This window comes from Rhinichthys klamathensis, unplaced genomic scaffold (assembly GCF_029890125.1).
Source record: "Rhinichthys klamathensis goyatoka isolate OS25496 unplaced genomic scaffold, OSU_Roscu_1.1 h1tg000021l_1, whole genome shotgun sequence".
Taxonomy (NCBI): domain Eukaryota; kingdom Metazoa; phylum Chordata; class Actinopteri; order Cypriniformes; family Leuciscidae; genus Rhinichthys; species Rhinichthys klamathensis.
Genome location: NW_026606572.1, coordinates 827,771 through 842,895, shown reverse-complemented (window position 1 = coordinate 842,895; position 15,125 = coordinate 827,771). Strand labels below are relative to the sequence as shown.

General features: G+C 37.3%; 1 protein-coding gene across 1 annotated transcript in view; it reads right to left on the bottom strand.

Moving 5' to 3' along the window:
• The window catches only part of fstl1b (follistatin-like 1b), a 48,061-nt gene continuing 32,936 nt past the window's right edge, over positions 1–15,125 (bottom strand). Inside the window, exons 5-11 of the mRNA XM_056240887.1 lie at positions 14,670–14,702; positions 11,015–11,145; positions 6,083–6,201; positions 5,201–5,313; positions 3,775–3,885; positions 3,303–3,391; positions 1–873 (exon numbers count right to left, since the gene is read on the bottom strand). Of these exons, the coding sequence (XP_056096862.1) occupies positions 832–873; positions 3,303–3,391; positions 3,775–3,885; positions 5,201–5,313; positions 6,083–6,201; positions 11,015–11,145; positions 14,670–14,702 (638 nt within the window). The 3' untranslated portion in view covers positions 1–831. The remainder of the gene's footprint in view (positions 874–3,302; positions 3,392–3,774; positions 3,886–5,200; positions 5,314–6,082; positions 6,202–11,014; positions 11,146–14,669; positions 14,703–15,125) is intronic.

Sequence of the window (15,125 nt, the reverse complement as noted above, 5' to 3'; positions counted from 1 at the left end):
GTAATAAAATAAAAATTCAAAGATATTGCCTCTCTACTTTACTGAGCCACACTGCTTCTAGTGTGTAATGAGCGTATCTACCATCTAATGCATAAGAGCAAAGCCGCAAACCGAGGAATTCTAACATTAGCACCTTTACGAAAGGTCTCAAGACTATGACTGCGTTCGTGATGAGAGTGAAAGAGAGAGCGAGCTTCTTTCAAGTCACATTTTTTTATCTGTCAAGCGAGCTTTCACTAGTTTGTTGTTGTTGTTTTAGCATGACTATCTACCATCTGACTGAGGGATATCTCTAGTTCTGAAGCTCTGAAGTCACAGTTTGATGGATGAACCCGTGTTGTTTTGCTCTCTCGGCATCACTCTCGAAACCCTTTCTTATTCTTCTTTCTTCTTCTATTGCCATTGTCTCAATAAAATAAAAAATAAACATTTCCACATATAACTGTAGACAGACAAACAAATAAATGGTATAAAGAATGGTACATAAAATCAAACAATAGTGAATAAAACAAGGGCCCCCATAACAAAGTGCTGGGGCCTCTTCGGCATCGTTTGGAGTGACACAATCAAACAGTTTACAGCACTCGAAGACATATGAACATACAAAAGAATGAAAAGCTAATGAAATATGTAGAAAAATACAACCGCAATGAAAAGCACATTAACCAGAGAGTAGATGCAGTTCATATAGCAATAAAAGTAATAACCTATTTATTGAAAATACTGTGATTCTTCCAATAACAGTACGTAATCTCAGGAATCCTGATTGTGATCAGTAGGAGAGGAATTCGTCCACATCTTCTCCCTCCTCTTGTCTCTCTCTGTCCTGTTTTAGACCTCCTTTGTGCTGCTCTTCATCTTCTCCACAGTCTCCTGATGGAGGGAAAAAGTTACAAGTCAGTCCATTCCGAGGTTCTGCCTGGGTTAGGGTTAGATAGGGTTAGGTAACAATCATGAATGTAACCGCCTATGAGGAAGGTCACCTGCAATTTACAGCCCTTTAAAAAGTGTATTAGTCAGATGACAAACTAACTCCTCCCTCAAGCTCAGCTAATCCTGCCTTGACTTGAAGAAGCTAGTTCTTAGATTCTTAATGATGTCCAACAAAACCACTTACGACTGTATGTCACATTTGACTTCACTTTACTTGTTTAAGAGTTAGTGCATGTAGTGTGAGACTATAAAATGCTCTTTAAATCAGCAAGCTCCTGCTTCTACTGAGGGATTCAGTTTCTGTGTGCCTGCAGTGTATTATGTGATAAACCCTAAGTAAAAACACATTTGCGGTGTGCTTCCTATTCATTATTTTATGGTTCCGTAAGATTAGTGTGCTTCCCTTGTAACCACACTCGTAATTAAGGTTGGTGTGTTCACTATCGTGGTCCACCTTTGTAACTACTGAGTGTGTCCCCTCTTTTTTTTAAAGGGGCAGAAGGCACACAGATTAGGAAGGAGTTTTTTAAAAGCGCTCCACTCTTTTATCTGTTAGAGAAATTATTTAGGTCTTCTCTGCGCTGTTTCTGTAAAGGAGGTAGAGCGATTGCTATAATTGCTCCCCTTATAGCTTTCGCATCGGAGACAATATGAGAATGCTTTCTTTCTATTGTATGTGGTGGTGCAGGTGTAGAACTGGGCTTTTATGCGACCCCATCCCTTTCTTCTACCTGCCGCCCTTCCTGGTATGGTCGGTTATGTGGCTGTAAAGCGAATATGGCTAGCTGCATATGCCGGCCAGATATTACTGAAAGTATGACGTCTATATTAACGTGCCTCCCTGATAGCGTGAGAGTAGAGTCCTAGAGGAAGAGACTGGGCATTCACGCTATAGCGTCTCACTCTGCCCTCTAGTGTCCCCTAGTGAATTAGGTTTAGGGGCAGTCTCAGTATTCTTCGTATTCTATAGAACGAGGGAACGATGGGCATTCGTGCTGTTTTGCGTCCCTGATCGCCATTCTGATCGCCATTCTCCCGCTGGAAGTGCTATGTGCTCCTTCTGTGAACACATGTTAATTGGCTAGACAAGACAGGAAAAGGGGACAATACCGCCATAGCGTCCCACTGTCGCTGACGTAATGCTCGAGATAATGTTAAAATGTTTCTCTGTGAATCTGAATTGAAGGCTGGTTCAGTTTTTGGTCACTAGGTGCAGTGTATGGTAAGCTTGGCTACGGTCTATAGCTCGCTGTTGGTTCACAAGCACAGCGGGCAGGCATTTTCACAAGTATGGCGTAGCGAGTATTTCGTTCCCCATAGCGTCATCTTTCTCGACGCAGTGTAGAGTTCCACTTAGAAAGGGAACTTCTCAGGTTAGGTTAGGACTGTCACCATGGTTCCCCGAGAAGGGGAACGAGACACTGCATCGCCTTGCCATTCTTCCGGACATGCCTGTACGTCTTCCTTCAGACAATTGGCTTTATGCACAGCTGCACTACTTCCTGAACTTTAGCCAGCTCCTTTGTTTCCTGTCTGCCATTATTGGACAAACTGATTAATCCAGGTGTGCCTGGCCTCAGTAACAATAATCAGGCACACCTGGATTAATCAGTTTGTCCAATAATGGCAGACAGGAAACAAAGGAGCTGGCTTAAGTTCATGAAGTAGTGAAGCTGTGCATAAAGCCAATTGAAGTTGATGACATCCTCTTCTCTTTGAACCATGGTTACAGTCGTCACCTGAGACAATTCTTTATATTTTTTTAAAGAAGTCTCTTATGCTCACCAAGGCTGCATTTATTTGGCTCAAAATAATAAAATATTATAAAATATTAACAAATGTTCTCTATTTGAATATATTTTCAAATGTAATTTATTCCTGTGATCAAAGCTGAATTTTCAGCATCATTACTCCAGTATGTCTTCAGTGTCACATGATCCTTCAGAAATCATTATAATATGGTGATTTGCTACTCAAGAAACTTTTCCTATTATTATCAATGGTGAAAACAGATGTGCTGCTTAATATTTTTGTGAAAACAGTGATACCAGGAAACCAAGATTCTTTGATAAATAGAAAGTAAAAAAAAAAAACAGTTATTCATTGAAATAGAAATCTTCTGTAACATTATAAATGCCTGGTTCTCAGTTTTAAACGGAATAAAAGGTTTAATTTCTTTAAAAAAAAAAAATTACCTTACTGACCCCAAACTTTTGAAAGTTTTTTCTCAATATATTTTGGTATTGAATGAAATATAAATATATTTAAGGCATTTTCTTTATCAGATGGGACAGTCCGATAGGAAGCAGTTAAAAATGAATTTGTAATAAATGAATGACATTAATTTGCTATGAAGTTAGTCAGCTGACCTGATGCTTGTTGAGTTCAGCCACACGACGGGTCCACTCCTCTTCAGTCATCTCCTCATCCCCATTAGTGTCAATAACTGGGCTTTTCTCTATGGAGCCAGTCCGTCTCATTATCATTTCATTATAAAAATCTACATTTATTATAAAATCAGTACTTTGGAGAAAAGTGGGGTAAGATGTGTCAGTCCCTTAACGTAAGAAACCTTCTTATAATGTGACCAAATACAGTTTTCAGAACTTCTCGTCACTTTACCACTTTTTTGTCAAGTCTTATTTCTATGGCCTTGTATTGCCAATGCTATCTGAAATATATATCTTGACATCCTGATATATATTTGGGTGAATTATTATTATTTTTTTATCTCAGTGTCCTTTTGCCTCGACTATGCAGTGTAAAGTGGCACAGTTTACCCCACTCTCTGCTAATCTATCAAAATATGATGATAAAATGTATTTGGTGATTTAAACTCACCATCACAGGTCATGGCGGTGCAGACCCAGTTTCCACACGCGCAGACGCAGCGGTTGCACTCCACCTGTGTCTCGGCGCCGTCCTCATAGGTCTCATCTTCCAGAGCACATTCTGTAATAATACACACACCATACCCATGTTACCACAAAAATATGTGCTCCAAAAATATGCGAAATATTTCAAAACAAGCTTTCAAAAAGCAAAAGAAGGCTTTGACATTGACCACCAACACTTTATTCTTTATTTACAAGCTTGAAATCAGTGACTTCTCTCAGAACATAGCCATTTTGTGTGAAAGGCATGCATTACATGAATGTGCCTCCAACCAAGTATGCCTTAGTCATTCCACTGTAATTTCCTGTTTTGAATTTGGGAATCTGGGACAATGTTGCTACAACCATTCAGGGGAAACTAGGGTAAATGAATATGACTGAAGTGTGCAGTTCTGAACAATCATGGCAAGCTGAAGCCAGGACATTTGCTTTTGATTCTGAATGATATACTATGAATGCTGTTAAGTAAGTTCAATGTAAACATAATTTATAAATGTGATATACCCTTCTCCATGATATTTATATTGTTCTATAGTATGTCCTTTTTCATATCCTGTGACGGATACACAGGTCCATGTTCTGAGCAGTGTTATTTTAATATTATGTATATACTATTATGTTTTTTTTATTAATATTTTTAATAAACTTGTATTTTTATATAATCATTTTAGTTTGAGTTTTAGTCATTTTGTTATGCGTTTTTGTCATTTTTATTAGTTTTTGTTCATTTTATATTTCTATTAACTTATACATTTTTATTTAAGTTTGTTATAGTAATTTTAGTAGTACTTCAACTTGAACTACTTACCAGTTAGTTGCAAAGACAACATATCTTCTTTTCATTTAATTTTTCCATCTAGCATTTCGAGTTTTTTTTCAGCTTTATTTCAATTAACAAAACATTTTTCATAGCTTTAGTTTTAGTTGACAATAGGTTTGAATGTGTAAACTCTGCTAGAGAAGGCAGTTCCTCCCACTGAACTTTCACCTAGTTCTGCATACGGAGCCGATCAGCCTGAGGAACATTCTGTGGAAGAGCGGAAAACCCCTTTCTGCCTCACACAACTACAATTCTGGGAAAACTATGGAACTGAACATTCCTTTAAGAAGGTTCTGTAATACAGAAGCAAAACCTTTATTATGAAGGAATTAAAACTCCACCTTCAGAGTAAAAAAGGACTACGGCTTTGTACACAATCTTGACTGCCCACATTGTCATTATACAAGTGGTGCATTTTTTGTTCGCATATGTGGTTTAAATTGCATCTGCTCATATTTTCTGGATTCACCAACGTTTCTGACTTTTGCATATTGGTTGAAAAAAGTCTGTATAATCCACATGCAGAAAGAAGGAAAGACAGAAAGAGACTTACTCTTCTCAGGAGGGTTGAAGCCTGGTTTCAGGCAGTTGAGGAACTCATCAAAGCTCAGTTTCCAGTCGGCATTCTCATCTGAGAGCTCGATAAGAGCGTCCACACAAAGACTCCTGCGAGATACATGTGGGATCATTTGTAAATTCCTTTAAGGACAAAACATTTTATTCAGATGTGATCAAGAGGGCATTTTTGGAGTTAAAAATACAAGTCCTATTTGTGTTTTCAATGCACTATCCAGCTAACCAGTAGGGCAGTGAAATGTTTGCCCGTTATTATCAGTGTTTGTAGAGTTTTTCCACTCTAGGTCATCCTGACCGCCAGATGGACACAATAAACTCCCATGACCTTTACTGTCAGAGAAACAGGAAGAAGTCCAGTGTGAAAGGGATTATTATGATGATTATAACTGTAGTAGTGGATAGAGATTGTTAGTGGCTAATGGAAAATGTAAAGTCTGTCCTCATTTAGACAAAAGGGTACAAAATCCTGACTTCTCTTTTGCATTCCACTGAACAGTTGTGTCTACATTTTGTTTATCGACCAGCTTCCACAGAAAAAAACAGTTAAAGATCAGGAGAACTTTTAACATATATTTTACGTATCGTATAGATATTTTCAGCTGATCATTGAAATGAATGGAAATTAAAGGTGTAATTCCCACTTTCCCCTCCCTCCATTATTATATTAATGTTGATTACTAATTTTCAATGACAGACTTATAAACTATTTGGTTTCCCCAATCTTGCAAATTTGGTTATATCCTTGAGTACCAACATAATGTAACATTAGACCATCTTTTCTAAACCACCTTACTGACACCAAACTTTTGACCGGTAGTGTAGTGGTTTTGTGAGTGAGTGTGACTGTGTGTGTTTTCACCTGAGTAGACGGTTGTTCTCCTCTTCAACGTACGAGTTCATCTGAACGGCGGTCCCATTGTGCTGAATGAACTTGAGCAGCTCTGAAGAATCCAGCTGAGTGTCTCCGTTATCATAATTCTACCAAGAAGCATAAGAGCATACTGAAAATAAATGTAATGAACTCATGTATTTTCACACTTGAAATAGTTAACCCTCTATCAAGTAAAAGTAATCCTGGGTTATCCTGCTTCAAGTTTCACACTGCTCATAATTTACCTGTGGTTAACAATTAATCTTGGTTTTCATAAACTGACACATGGTTTCAAACTACATCCCTAAACCCTGGGTTTATAAGTCACAGTGTTTCTGTTACTGTCCAAAGCACAATAATGTAATGCACGGTTGGGGAAGTCTTAGGTTTCGCACTGGTTTTACACCCAAACCAAGTTAGAATGTTGTTTCGGATCAATGTTTCATAACCCCTGCTTCTAAATAACAAGTGTGAAACATTCCTTTACCCGGTCCCGGGGTTAAAACTTAAGCGTGAAAAGGCCTAGTGTTGAGATCAGACAAAAAAAGTATGCTCAATTTAATTAACTTTTACATTTTGATTAACAATTACAGTTTTTCTCGATTGCTTAAACACATTTCTTGAAACTATGCCTCGTATTCTCAAAACAGTAAACACAAATCCATAACGTCTCACCCAATTCCTCAAACATCCTATTTTCAGGTCAAAATGAAGCTCTACACTCAAAACCATTCACTCTTGCTGAAAAACCAAACTTTGCCCTCAGACAGGACACACAAGCCCTCAAAAATACACACACTACAACATAGTCTTACACACTGGTGCTATAAATTCAAAACAACATTTCCAAAACTGGTAATTCATGTTGCTCCCCCCCCCCATCTTTTTTTCCCCCCTCTCTCCTACTCTTACGTAAGATGTGAGCATCATATGACAGTAAAAGAGCAAACACAAACCTTATTCAAATATGGAATTGTATTGGAATGGTAAAGAGTGTTGGTACATGCCTCCACTCAAGGATACAATATGATGAACAAGTCTAAGAATGTTCCACATATGGTTGAAATACCATCATTGGCCTAGAAAGATAACATTCTGGGAGTCAAGACTATAAAGGAGAAAGGATGCCCTCCCTTCACTGTCACACTCTGCAGCCACTCTGTGTGACTGATGAGGTTTATGTTCTTGAAAGAAAAGGCCAGCAGTCGTACAAAGACAATTGTAAATGTTTGTCTCTTATTCAGTGATATAAATTTGTTTGCCACCACACCTCCCTGAAGGTTCTGATGATGGAGGCGACGGTGAAGCGACTCAAATTTGGCTGAACTCGTTGCCCAGCCTCCCTTATATAGTCATACCATGGACAAGGACATTGCCAACTAAAGTGGCTTGAATTTCATCCGAGACTGCTTGTCTTCTTGCCCTTGCCCTTCCTTCTCCTCCTATTCCTCTTCCTGTTCCTCTTCCTCCTCCTCTTCCTCTCCCTCCTCGACATATTGCTTAATTTCTCTGTGGATCCATTGTTCCAAAACTCAGTTAAATGATTTTTATCTTTTATAAAAGATTGTATAACCTTTTATCTATCGATTGAAGGATCTGACTGATGTGTGTTCAATTTTGACTCTTAGTGTTTTCACCTGGGTAATTGTGTGCTAACTGAGCTGAAGCTGTGCTGACTTGAGTGAACAATTTTGAATGCTAGTGCTTTCTAAATGACCACGTGGTGTAGGCAAGGGATTTGTGTGTAGAGTTTTGCTTTGACAGTTCAACAAATCTGACTAATGTGTCAAAACAGGGGAATAGTGTTCATAGTTCAGTGAAATGGGTGTGCTTTTTGATAAATGGCATTATGGTTTTGATATTTTAGTTCAAAAGCCTGGTTATAGTGTTTAAGCAATCGAGAAAAACTGTAAACAAATACTTACAATATTTTTTACTACAATTAATTGAAAGTTGATTGAATGAGTTATGTTAAAATTATGAAACTGCTTGACACTGTTTTTTTGTTGAATACAGTCGAGAAGGTCATGATGATCACTATTAGACAGGTCATTTTAAGTCAAGGAAACAGCATGAAAAGTAGCAAGATGTAAATATAAAATGTCTAAGTTATCTAATATCCTTAAAGTTCCCATGAAATCAAAATTGACATTTTTTTGTCTTTTCGTACGAATATGTTAACTGTAAAAGCTATTGTGTTCCAAAACAATAACAAAATTTGCATTTAGAAGATATAAGCGTTCAAACCGATCAATATGGGATGGATCAATGATTTTGATGGTATCAATCTACATACACTTCAGCTTCTCATCAGATATTCTGTCCAATCAAATGCTCCCTCGAATCTAAAGAATGAAGTCTTCCTGAAATGGGAGTGTGAGACGCAGCAGGCCAGACTCTGAGGTTATCTGGTCTCTGTGCAAGTGCTGCAGTGTTTGCTCTGAGCAGATAGTCTGATGACTAATATGTCTGATATCCACTCGGTAGTCTGCAAATGTGTGTAGGACAGTAGGTAGATGAGACTGTGCGCTACAGTATATGAACCCTTTTCACATTTACGGGCTTCTCTGAAGCGGAAGTCATCATAGTTTGGGTAAACATCTACTGTATATTAGTGAACGGAAATTATAGGCTATATGAAATATTTTTTGTGTATGCACATTTTGCTCCAGTAGCAACAGAAAAAAATCCACAATGGTGTTTCTTTACTAAAGAAGTAAAAAAATGTAAAGAGATTGATTAAGGTGGTCAGAAGAGAGAAAGATGAAGTGTATTTGGTGTCACTCCTTTAGCTGATGTATTAGAAACTCTAGGTATCTGAAATTGAATGCCAAGTTTACCAAGTATATTGTTATAAATGTACATTAAACTTTGTAAAAAATAAAAATACAAACAACTTTGCTAGATTTGCGATGTTAATAACTGTGGAAACACTTCATCGCAGGAAAAAAAAGCCATTTCAATTCTTCAGTTTATACAGACACATGCATCAGTGATCAACATAAGCTACTTTGAAACTTTTACACATCATGCACTTGGTTTAATCTTATCTCAACAGTTTGTCAGAAGACTGTACTCTGCCTGGTACAAGTGATTTTGTCATGTTGACCAATAAACAAGAGTAAAAGGACATGTTCATGATTGAGTCAAACTTCCAGGCTTTGTTCTCCAACATTTGAAGGGAAAATTGACCTGAAATTTTGAATTATTCCATCATTTATTCCCCTAATGTCGATCCAAACCTGAACATGACACTGTTTCTTCTGTGGAACACAACAGAATCTATTTTGTAGAATGTTTCAGTGAAAGTCAATAGGGTTCAAATCAACATTTGACCGCATTGACTTCCATTGCTTGGAGAAAAATCTATTTTCTTTTGAGTTCCACAGAAGAAGAAAATTCATACAGGATTGGAATGAGTGAGCAAATATTGACAGGAATTCATTTTGGGGTGGACTATCCCTTTAAATACTTTAGAGAAGGATGTTTAACTGATCTGGGGTGCGTTTCCCGAAAGCATCGTTAGCCAACTATGGTCGCAAGTTGGCCGCAAATCCCATTGAACTCTATTGGTAACGACGGAACTTGCGACCATAGTTGGCTAACGATGCTTTCGGGAAACACACCCCAGAGCAGCATATGGATTATTGGTCAGGTGATAGCAGTCAGTCAGATTTATGGATTGTGCTGACAGCTGTAGAGACTTGTTCATCAGCCATCTGTGCGTCACATCTCTGCCAGTGCAAAGGTGAACTAATACTGAAACAGACTGATCCATCAAAAGATCCAACAAACTGCTGCTATGCAAACAGAAGTCATTTTAGGTGTATTTTACACGCCTTAGGAGGCTGTCAGAAAAATGATGTGGCGTGTCCTGAAGGCAATTTGAAGAGCGGCAGGAGGGCGCAGACATTCCCTGGTGGAGGCTAATATACAAAAAGCCCTGATGCTGGAGGATCTAGACCAGAATCAATCTCATTCCTTTCATGACTACACTTCAAACTGATATCAATGCAAAAGAGATGTCAAAAGAAATGTTCAAAAATGTGGAAACCAAAACTGTCACTTAACCTATTCTGCTTATGTTATGATGTTAATAATTCCGCATATTGTTGGCAGTGGCGGAGCCATATGCCTGAAGCGCCATTTGCTTCACACCAGACACATCGCGCTCTCAAGTTCAAGTTCACAAAAGTGCCGTGGATGGGTTTTGCTGTAAAACGGTAACAGAAAGGACAATCTAATTTACGCACCTGTTTTTGTTTTCTGTTATGAATCAGTTCATTCAGTTTTTGGTTCGGTCTCATTTATGTATTTACGTGGTTGTTATACTATTACTCCTGAAATCTCCTGCGTGTTATTGTTGTATTAATATTAAAGACTGTTTTTGTTGTTCACTTCATCTTGCGCTTTATTGAAGCCACTTTACACTTTAGCCACATATACACTAATTTGCATACATTTTAAGAACATAAATCTGAACATTGGATGAAGCCAGGTTAAAAATTCTTGTTTCATTTTGTTGACATATTAAAATTTTAATTTACTGCAGGATTTTTTTTATCTCTTTTTTTTGGATTAAAATGTTTTATAAAATCAGGTAGATAATAAATTAACAAACCTCACTGTACAAACCTTCAGAATAAAACTATAAAGATTGATGTAAGTGCTACTGAAGTGGAGATTTCTGACAGAGTTCAGAACTCAGTTTGAGAAAACAGCCTTTAAAGATATGCATTCGAATTAAAATCTACAGATGGAAATACATAAAGTGCAATAAAAACACTTAAAAGTCTATTTTGGATGTTTTCTTTGAAACGTAGCCCACAATCTAAAAACTTTTTGCCTGTAGTGTCTTGTCATAAAGTACGGAAATATACAAATTCTTGCTGGTTTAATATTTGAAATGACTGCACACACCTTGAAGTACTTGAGGAGGATATCAGTGAAGTTGGAGCCCTTAGTGAACCAGCCGTCTGGAACAACCTCTGTCTGCAGCCAGTCGATCACACGTCTGCGCAGCTCGTTACGATCCGCAACGTAACACACAACTTCAGAGATCACACACACAGGCAGACAGACACAAAGTTAGACAGAAGAACATGATGTAACACATATATCATATGCTAACTGGTGTTTCAGGTTTAGTAAATTCAGCTTTATCCTCCTGGGATCCAGCAAGTCAGTTTTGTTCTTGACAGAGCACATTTTACTGATTAGATCCACTGGTGCATCATGAAGAGGACATCCTGGGCTTCTTGGGAAATGTTTGGGAGTTCTCTTCTTGGTTTTTAAAAATGTGTGATTATCATGTCCATTTGATAAATGTCGGATATTTGAAATAAACCAATTTTAAGGAATGAGAAACAGTATTCTGAAAGAAAAAAGATCTGCATAAAAAAACAGAAAATGTCCTAGTAATTTTCTGCAAGAATATGATCTGCTAAGTTTGCGGACACGAAAGGGCAGTTTACACGACACCGTTTTCAACTAAAAACGTAAAACTTGCGTTCAATGCGTTCTGGACATTCATTTACACGACAACAGCATTTTGGGGGCCTGATAATGCAAACTTTTGAAAACGGGATTGAAAGTGCAAGTTTTTGAAAATGAAACCACTACCATCTCTATGTAAACTACAAAAGCATGAATTTTGTGTGTTACGTGTTCAGTCTATAGGCACGTAGTGTTTCTTTACAAAGTGGCATGGCATCGTTTTCACAGAACCGTGTGAACGGGGATCGTTTTGCAACTTCGCAGTTTGCCACGTCAATTTGCAGTTACATCAAAAAAGTAATGTGATTATGTAATGTACGTTACTTGTAATGCATTACTTTACTCGATACATCAGAAAAGTAATCGGATAACGTAATGCACGTTACTTGTAATGCTTTACTTGTTACATCAAATGTAATCTGATTGCGTAATGCACGTTAATTGTAATGCTTTACTTGTTACATCAAATGTAATCTGATTGCGTAATGCACATTACTTGTAATGCTTTACTCGTTACATCAGAAAAGTAATCGGATTACGTAATGCACGTTACTTGTAATGCTTTACTCGTTACATCAGAAAAGTAATCGGATTACGTAATGCACGTTACTTGTAATGCTTTACTTGTTACATCAGAAAAGTAATCTGATTACGTAATGCACGTTACTTGTAATGCTTTACTTGTTACATCAGAAAAGTAATCTGATTACGTAATGCATGTTACTTGTAATGCTTTACTTGTTACACCAGAAAAGTAAGCGGATTACGTAATGCACGTTACTTGTAATGCTTTACTCGTTACATCAAAAGTAATCTGATTACATAATGCACATTACTTGTAATGCTTTACTCGTTACATCAAAAGCAATCTGATTGCGTAATACACGTTACTTGTAATGCTTTACTCGTTACATCAGAAAAGTAATCTGATTACATAATGCACATTACTTGTAATGCTTTACTCGTTACATCAAAAGCAATCTGATTGCGTAATGCACGTTACTTGTAATGCTTTACTCGTTACATCAAAAGCAATCTGATTGCGTAATGCACGTTACTTGTAATGCTTTACTTTTTACATCAGAAAAGCAATCTGATTACGTAATGCATGTTACTTGTAATGCTTTACTTGTTACATCAGAAAAGTAATCTGATTACGTAATGCATGTTACTTGTAATGCTTTACTCGTTACATCAGAAAAGCAATCTGATTGCGTAATGCATGTTACTTGTAATGCTTTACTTGTTACATCAGAAAAGTAATCTGATTGCGTAATGCACGTTACTTGTAATGCTTTACTCGTTACATCAGAAAAGCAATCTGATTGCGTAATGCATGTTACTTGTAATGCTTTACTTGTTACATCAGAAAAGTAATCGGATTACGTAATGCATGTTACTTGTAATGCTTTACTTGTTACATCAGAAAAGTAATCTGATTACGTAATGCATGTTACTTGTAATGCTTTACTCGTTACATCAGAAAAGCAATCTGATTGCGTAATGCATGTTACTTGTAATGCTTTACTCGTTACATCAGAAAAGTAATCTGATTGCGTAATGCACGTTACTTGTAATGCTTTACTCGTTACATCAGAAAAGTAATCTGATTGCGTAATGCACGTTACTTGTAATGCTTTACTCGTTACATCAGAAAAGCAATCTGATTACGTAATGCATGTTACTTGTAATGCTTTACTTGTTACATCAGAAAAGTAATCTGATTACGTAATGCATGTTACTTGTAATGCTTTACTCGTTACATCAGAAAAGTAATCTGATTGTGTAATGCACGTTACTTGTAATGCTTTACTCGTTACATCAAAAAGTAATCTGATTTTTGTATGCATGTTACTTGTTATGTGTTACTCCCAAAACTGCTGATTTCAGATGAGATTGAAAACACCTGATCACTAGTCTGAAAACATCAATAGATCAATGTAGATTTCAGTCTGAGGTTTTCTCAGAGAGGAGAGCTACACTAGAAATGTGTCTTTTTTAAACATAATTAGATTTATAAGCTAATAAGTGTAAATCAACATACGCTGGTAGACTGGAGGGAGCGTGAGCATTTTCTACATAGCCCGAGTTAGGTTTTCACAGAGTTGTGCCTCCACCAGATCTTTGATGGAATCACGTCCTCATGTTCTGATTTCAAGACACGCAAAGTTCAACTTCTATAAAGGCAAGGGCGTAGATTTGGTTTGAACATTGGGGGGGTTGAAGTTTGGGTATGCCTCCTGATATTGTGATCATGGTATAAATAATGAGGGGGTTGTAATGCATAGATTTAAATATTGGGGGGGTTATATCCCCCCCATCCCCCCCACAAATTACGCCCCTGTATAAAGGTCTTCTCCGTCTGCTGGTCGAACGGGAACAAACTCAATTGCGTTTGCAATTACACAGTAGTATATTTGTATATATTTTATAGTTTTCACATGATTTTATATCATCATGCCTGGGTTTTACACACAGTATTGCTGTGTTATCACCGTATTATGTTTAATACAGTATCTTATTTGATAAATATATTACGCATACTGTTCTCTGTAAAATGCTAAAGAACATGTTTATTTTAAACGCCTATGAAATGTAGGCACTGCTGCTTCATATGTACAAGTTTTCATACAAAGATACAACCGATAAAGTTATTTCATAACCAATGATTTCATTATTGTATGCGTCAATGTTACAAAAGCATGTTTAAAAAGGAAATGAGTTCAAATTGGTTGGTGATTGAAAAACCATCACTCTTGCCAATAGCATCTTTATTTTCTTAATAGCTGATGTCCTCTATAGAGCACATACAATAAACTCATGGTCCAAATACTTTAAAGCCATAAACAAAATTGCAAAAACTTGGTCCCAAGAGATTAAATACATTCTCTACATCTAAAGAGTTATTTTGAGCGCAAGTAATTCCACTGTCGCCGTGTCAGAGAGGTTATGTCTGCTCTCAGTATCTCTGAGCTCATAATATGTCGGTAATTAATGGTAATCTGTGCAGCCGACAGATAAGTAGAGTCATCAGAAAGCTCTGGTTTGGCTCTTAGCCAGTGGTCATAATTCAACTCACCTGGGCTGGCTGCAGCCTTCTCCTTCTTCTTCTCTGTAAGAGACAAAGATAAACGTGAGTGGAGTGATGTCTCACAATCTGCACGTAGTTATGACTGAATCTTCCCTTGGTTATCATCTGAGCAACTACTCGCATCAAATATAGATAAGAGGTTACAACGTCACCTCATAGCATGTCGTAATGTAACAATATACGTGGTCAGAATAACATGATAACAGACTTAGACCTGGATTTGACCGTTTGTTCAACGTCCAATGATCCAACACTCTTTGCTGAGATGGTAATAAGTCTAAGACGTCAATGTTACAGAGCTGGACCATTGATGAGTACATTAGTAAGAACAAGAGAGAATGTCCTGTTCCAGTCAGATAAACTGTTCCCAAGGGATCTTGCCAAAGTGAATCAATACATTATGTTCCTATCTCTTATTTTATCCCGTTATCAATCAGAAATGTT